Source organism: Ctenocephalides felis, unplaced genomic scaffold, assembly GCF_003426905.1.
Source record: "Ctenocephalides felis isolate EL2017-DRISC unplaced genomic scaffold, ASM342690v1 CF-g0.4_SCAFFOLD_03527, whole genome shotgun sequence".
NCBI classification, from domain to species: domain Eukaryota; kingdom Metazoa; phylum Arthropoda; class Insecta; order Siphonaptera; family Pulicidae; genus Ctenocephalides; species Ctenocephalides felis.
Window position 1 is genome coordinate 21,940 of NW_020539681.1, and position 7,385 is coordinate 29,324.

General features: G+C 34.7%; 1 protein-coding gene across 1 annotated transcript; it reads right to left on the bottom strand.

Moving 5' to 3' along the window:
- Positions 1–263: 263 nt before the first annotated feature.
- LOC113382635 lies at positions 264–835 on the bottom strand. The gene is made up of 2 exons (XM_026620885.1): positions 736–835; positions 264–669 (listed from the first exon to the last, which is right to left on the bottom strand). Exons 1-2 carry the CDS (start codon positions 753–755, stop codon positions 264–266), a joined length of 426 nt encoding a protein of 141 aa, XP_026476670.1. The 5' UTR covers positions 756–835.
- Positions 836–7,385: the final 6,550 nt, after the last annotated feature.

Sequence of the window (7,385 nt, forward strand, 5' to 3'; positions counted from 1 at the left end):
TAAATTTCTTTTTAAGCTGAAGGCATCATCACCTACAATCGCATAAGGGATTTTAGTGTTATAGGATTCTAACTCGCAAGGAGAAGGCAAATTGAGAGAATTGTTATCCATTTTTATGCCTAATAGGCTTGTATGAAAGACGGTTGAATCATGCATACGGCCGTTTCTTCCCACATCAAACAAACAAAAATTTATAATCTGCATCGGCAAGAGCTAAAAGTACTATACTGTCATATCCTTTATAATTTCTGAATTTCGAACCATTACTTCGTGATGGACGAAATCTGATATGCTTTCCATCCAATGCCCCTATGCAATGAGGAAAATTCCATGTTGTTTTCAAATTTGTGGGCAACAGCTTCCCATTCTTGTGCTGAAGATGGAAATTTTATAAAGTTATCTTGAAGAACGGTTATAATTGCTTCAAGAGTTTCTCTCACGATTTGGGATATGGTATTAGGTGCAACACGAGTTGAATAACTTATGTCTCTAAATGAATTTCCTGTTGCCAAGTATCGAATTGTAATACAAAGCCTGTCTCTCTGTGATATAGCTTGCCTCATAACTGTATCCTCTTTCTTTATATATGGTGTTACCATTTCCAACAAATCATTCCCAATACCATTTTCCATTCGCGTGTAATTTGAGAAACTGGCCGGATCTTCTGCACTAAAAACATTAAATATAACAATAACATTACGTTTTATCAACTTTCACTAATTAAAATTAACTCACTCTAGTTCATTAAAAACCATATTTAAGGAAGTCGTTTGCTGATCACGCCGCAGCAACCAAGAACGACTCCATAGCCGTTTACGTCTTTCCTTTTCTTCCTTTTTTTTAAAATTATTAAAGAACTGACAAGAACTGCAGTCCTTTCGACACGATCGTTGTCAGACATTTTGACATTTGAGGTTATAGCGCATGCAATAATTTAGACATATATGTTACAGCATGAAATTCAGGCGCTAAATTCTTGCGCGCCAGAATTTAAATTACAGACAGAAATTATATTTTTAGAAATACTGGCGTCGTGTGCACCGGGCTTAACTTTCGTAATATACCGCAGGATTACGTTGCCTAGAGAAATATTCTTTTTACAGGCTTAGATGTTATGCTTTCAGAATTTATTTTCATTATTTTTTTTTATATTTATCAATTTCACATAATTTGCTAATAATCAAAATTCATTTACTAATAATCTTTATTTAATTGAATCTTTTTGGGGCAATCAAGTGCACAATCAAGTATAAAAGTTTCATAAAATCTAATTTGGAGCACATTAGAATTAATATCAGCTTATACGAATTTAACATGTAGTGATATGAAAAACAATATTTTTGCTTAACATATATTCAGACACAGTGCCAATTACAGCGACTTTTTGCATAGATTTTTTGTTATATGTGTTAGTTTTCAATCCTTGATAGAAATAATAAATTTTTCACAAATTGTTTTGAAACTCATAGTTGGTATGACTAATTCTACCAAATATTGTAGAAGTTGCATTAGTTATCCAACACTATACTCATAGTTTTGAATAACTAATACTTATATAGATTTGAATAACTAAGGCAAAATGCATAAATCACTGTTTCTGAAACTTTTTATAGTGTCGCTAATACTTTTATAATAAATAGCACAACGCAAATTCTCGTAGGAGTTTACGTTTTGACCAGAAAATCCTACTTGCTAATTTCATGTCAATGATATAAATTAATATAAAACTTAAATATCTAATTATATTATAATGGTCTATCATTGGTCCTATTGATTATTCAACTTTGATCAATCTTTAGAATTTTTTAACATTATATACATATACACATAAATAATGTTAGTGAATAAACATATTTCACTGTTTTAGATGTTCAATGAACGTTGAAGAAGAGGTAGAGATCCAGAGTGACTCTGATGATATTAGCATCACTTCAGCCGATTCTCAAACAAGTTCATTGACGCAGACAAAAATCACAGGAGCATTTCGAAGCAGCAGGTATTTGGAAGAAAGGAGTGAGAAAATCACATGATTACTTGCTGAAATGATTTCAACAGATTTGCTACCACTGAGCTTTGTGCATTGAAAGAATTCCAGAAATTTATGAAATTTCTCGAACCTACATAAAAAATTTCATCAAGAAGTACTGCCTTGAGTCGAGTAAAATTATTATATGACAACAAGACCAGTGAAGTTAAGAATTTGTTGTCTGAAGCAAAAAATGTGTCAATCACAAGTGATATGTGGACATCAACGTCAGCAAATTCGTATATGACTTTTAACGGTCATGTAATAGACAGTACATGGAAGTATAACAACATGACATTATCCACAGTCGAAGTTTCTGAGAAGCATACTTCAGAAAATTGAAAAAGTAAATTGACTGAACTGTTGTTCATGACAATGCTGCAAATATTAAAGGGCTGTTTTGAAGAACAGAAACTTGTTTGGTAATAGCATACCCTGTTTTGCACATACCCTACAACTTTAATCCAGCATTAATAAGGCCTTTTCAAATGGTAATATTCATGATATTGTAAAGAAAGCTGGAAATGTGTTAAGTATTTTTCATCATTCTAGCTTGGCCAATTATAGTTTAAAAGAAAAGCAAGAGCAAGCTGGTACTTATTTCAAAAGGTCTTAAGATCACTGCCAGCATTCCTATTATCGCCCATTCATGCTCAGCAATTTGTCACAGAGCGATCATTGAGAACAGATGAAATTGCTGGTCGTTGTTTTAGCAGTCTTTTAAGCATTTGGTAAGTGCTGTTCCACTTTGTGATGTTTTTATTTATTAACTTATGTACTGGCAGTTGAGCAACTTCAACTGCCAGTACATAAGTTAAAGCTCATTTCCATCTCGATGGTTATGTTAATAAATTGTCGCATCTGGGGCACAGAAAACCCGCACGTCGTCGTAGAGAAAGCCACTGCGCCCACGAGTGACTGATGTGAATTGGCCACCAAGAAGCTGCGATTTGACGCTATTGGATTATTATCTTTGGGGAGCGGTTATGCCAACGATCCAGAAACAATTCAAGACCTCAAGACCGAAATTCAAGCTGCTATTTCTGAGATAATGCCCGAAACAATCGAAAATGTACTCAAAAATTGGGTGGATCGAATGGAGTACTGCCAAGTCAGCCGCAGTATCATTTGTTTAGATGATTTATGTTTTAATTGTCAAATTTTGTATAAAATAATTTTGGTATGTCTAATAATTTATAAAACTGGTTTGCTGAATGATGAGATAGCAAAATAGCTCGAAACGTATTAAAAAGATTTATATTTACGTTCTGTTTTTATTTTTCGATTTGTGGCTGAAAAACCTTATCATATTATTATGTTTCAAAGTCGAAATAAACAATACCAAGATATATATATATATATATATATATATATATATATATATATACAGGGTGGCTGATATGTATTGCAACCAATTTCAGACCGCTATCATTTCTAAACCGCTCATCAGACAGATGACAGATTTATTCCAGTGATTGTTTATTTAATTGTTTACAAGCGTACAAAAGCATTTTGATCTATTGCATTCAGAAAAAAAGTTATTCGTGATGGAAGTAAAGCGTGATAGTGCGATTGCTTCATACTTGGCTGAAAAACCTTAGGTGGCTATATTTCGAGCCCTCCAGTATTTAAATGCGAACAAATATTTTGTTTTTCGTACCATATCTCGTAACGGTTATACACTCAGTGTTGCACCGCGACCAAAAAGTGGACGAAAAAAAACACTAACAACCCCAGAAATGATCCAAAAAGTATAGGCAAAAATCAATCGAAATTCGTGTCGCAGTGGTAAAAAAATGGCCCGTGAGCTGAACATATCGCAAAAACGGATGCAACACATATTGAAAAATGAGCTTGAACTAAAACCATTGAAGATCCAAAAAGTGCAAGAGCTCATTGATGCACAAAAAAAAGTTAGACGAAAAGAAGCGAAGGGGTTGCTTCGCTTGCACGAAAGTGGCTAGTTACCGAATTTGGTTTTCTCAGATGGGAAGTCCTTCCAAATCGAGCAGTTTGTGAACAAACAAAATGATAGGGTTTACTTGCCAAAAAGGTCAGCTAAAAATTTACACCTTCGATTGACCACCAGAACTCGAGCGCCGCCGACGGTAATGGTGTGAACCACCGTAACGGCCGATGGTGACATTCCACTCTTATTCATCGACCGTGGGATCAAAATAATTGCCGAAATTATCGGGAAAATGTCTTAAAGGCAGTATTGAAGTCCTGGGTAGACAAAACTTTTGATCGCAGACCATGGTCATTCGAACAGGACTCAGCACCATCAAACTCAGCACGCGCCTACCAAAAATGGCTTATAAAAGAGGTTTTTCGCTTCATTTTCATCGCACAATAGCCACCAAGATCTCTTGATCTAAATTTGCTGGACTTTTGTGTCTTGGACATTTTGAAGAGTAAGGTTCGCACTAAAAAATACCAAAGTGTCGATCATCCCAAGAAGGCGCCTCGCCGGGAATGGGCCAAAATACCCCCAGAGCCACTTTCGTGCAGCGTGTTATGGTTTTTCTGCCGTTTGAAGGCCATAATTTGTGCCAAAAGTGGCCAATTGGAACAAATATGAACAAATTCTAAAATTTGATGTTATTTCTGATATTTTTGCTTTTGAACAATGAAATTTAAAATGAAAATGACAAAGTTATAGCGCTTTACTTTGTTGCAACACATATCAGCCACCCTGTATATATATATTTATATATATATACTCGTACATATATATGTTTCAATGTATATTAAATTTTTACGTTAGAGTCTGTAGGACAAGAATATGCTAAGGAGGCTGAAACAAATTCAGTCTCAGAACCAAATCCAGCTTCATCAACCCATGCTTCAGGTAATAAGTATAGATTATCGCAAGAGGCGAATAAACACAATAATTTTAAATATTACTGAATTGAAAAAAAGCAGCAGAGAAGAAAGTACAGACTATGACCAAACAAAAATAATCCCGCACGATCTACAAATTAATATCAACAAATGGCAGAAATAGACCTATTCTTATAGAAACACCTTCGCCCTTTACTGCAACTACACTAGTGAGATACGAGTTACTTGAAAATATAAATTTCAAGCACGGTCAGGCCAAGTCATCTTAAAAATTGCGCAAAGAATTAAATCAGCGACAGAGAATGGTGAAATAAATAAAATAATTAAATATATTAACCAGGTGTGCCTAGAATTCATTTTATGCGCAAATTCAAGAGCAAACAAAATAGACTTATTTTGGTTTGCTACCAAAACACAGGAGTATTCGGAGAAAAGTTACCTACAGTATCTTACGACTTGGAGCAGTTTATATGATATCTTATGTGTTATCGAATATGGGCTTAAATGCAGTACAACAGATGGAGAAATAATAATACTTTTAAAATATATAGATGTGGCAGAGATAGCATTGATGATAAGAGTGAAAGGGGTAGAGGTGTATTTATAGCAGTAAAAAGATACGCAATGAATTTTAAGTTACTAAGTAGTATTCAGCAAAACGAATGTACCAGACTGATCTATGAAGAATTTGCCTCTCTGAACTGCCAGTAACTGAACCATATTTCAAACTTCAATGGTATGTTTCTATACCAGCAGATTTCTAATTCGGCTGCGTGTCCGACAAGAAGGGTCTCGGCGAAGTTTTTAAATGTCGGTTTAGTATGTTCAGTGAGTGTTGTGAATTGTGCGTCGAAGCTACGATTCTATGCGAGTTACAACAATTTAGTAATCCAGACGAGATGTTGCAGACTCGATTCAATCAATTTCACAGGAGAAATTAAAACTGATACAGTTTAATTTACAAGAGAAATTGGACCGGATGCAGCACAGTTTACAGCAGGAAACCCCTCACTCTTGATGATGATATTGAAATGAACCAATCTGGATCAACGGGTGGTGAGGTTCTACTGTGCAAGGGACATCATTATGCGCACGAGTTGCCACAGATGACTGATATTGAATATGTAACAAGAAAGTCAAAGAACATGAAAAACTAATATTATTCAATAATTATACGTATTCATGGAAAACGACATACAATATTAGATCTTATTGGCGATGTAGCAGTCTGAAAAGTTTAAGATGCCGAACAAGAATAATATCCTAAATAGTTTCAGCCACAGCTTATGTTATAAGATTATTATTTCAATATTTTGTAATTTTATTTTGTTAATATTCTATTCATTATTTACATTTATATTTTTGTTTTCAGGTTCATTTTTTTTTATTTTTTGTAAACCGCAACAATTTTGTATTATAATAAACCTTTTTTTGTAAACCTCAACAATTTTGTAATTTGATAAAGTTTTGATTGAAAAAAAAACATCGGTGAGTCGTAAAAGGGAATAGAATATGGACAGGTAAAGATTGCATCAACTGTTTGAAAATGAGGATAAACGCTTTACCAGCAAGAAGGGGGACATGGGTCGAAGCCACAAATTCAGAATCGACAGACAACGCAGTCGTGAACTATATCAAAAGAGCCTTAGAGAAAAACCATTCTCAAGTATACTCCGAGCCAATATCCAAAGTCTAGTCAAGGAAATGGAAAGCCAGAACTGATATCTGTTCAAGACAACGGGGCCCTTCTCCTAGACGCCCAAGTTGTCGGGGGCTCCACAGATATGGGAGCAGCACACAAACGCAAAATACATTACTATCAGGATTTGGTCGAGACGATAAAACTGAGATATACCACGACTGACGTTAAAGTTATCACGATAACCCTAAACAATACAGTGGTACGGAATGAAACATCTAGTACAAGAAAAAATTCTTGAAAAAAGAGATGAATTTAAAATAATTTTAACCAGAGTTCTAATAGGCGGGCTGATGGGGTTTGGTAGGTGGTCGAAATGTACTAGTTATCGACGTACAAGAAAAGGTATCGGGCGGACTAAATGACTCACGCCAGATACTAAGTGTGCTGCCTGCGCATAACAACCATCAAGCATAATGGTTTATAATAATTCGGAGGCTACAATAAGAAATTCGTTTCCTTTACCTAATATTTTAGAAATTTTAGACCGCTTAGGCAATTCCAAATTTTTTTCGACCATTGATTTGGCTTCTGGTTTTCGCCAAATACCAATAAGCAAGAATGGTAAGTTTAAAACTGCTTTTTTGACTCAATGCTCCCATATTCATTTTAAACGTATGCCATATGGTTTAAAAAATATCCAGCAACATTTCAACGGTTGATGAATTCTGTCTTGTTTGGGCTACAAGGAAGAAAATTTTTTATCTACTTAGACAATATTGCTATTTACTCAAATACTCTTGAGAAACATTTTAAAAGATTAAGTGGCATAAAGCCCGATAATTCAAACATTGATGCAGTCATAAATTTTCCAGT

Excerpts from the sequence above, each read along its gene's own strand:
- LOC113382635 (XM_026620885.1), bottom strand. The coding sequence starts at position 755 with ATGGTTTTTAATGAACTAGA. Across the intron at positions 670-735 it reads ATGGTTTTTAATGAACTAGA|TGCAGAAGATCCGGCCAGTT; the intron begins GTGAGTTAATTT and ends TAATGTTTTTAG.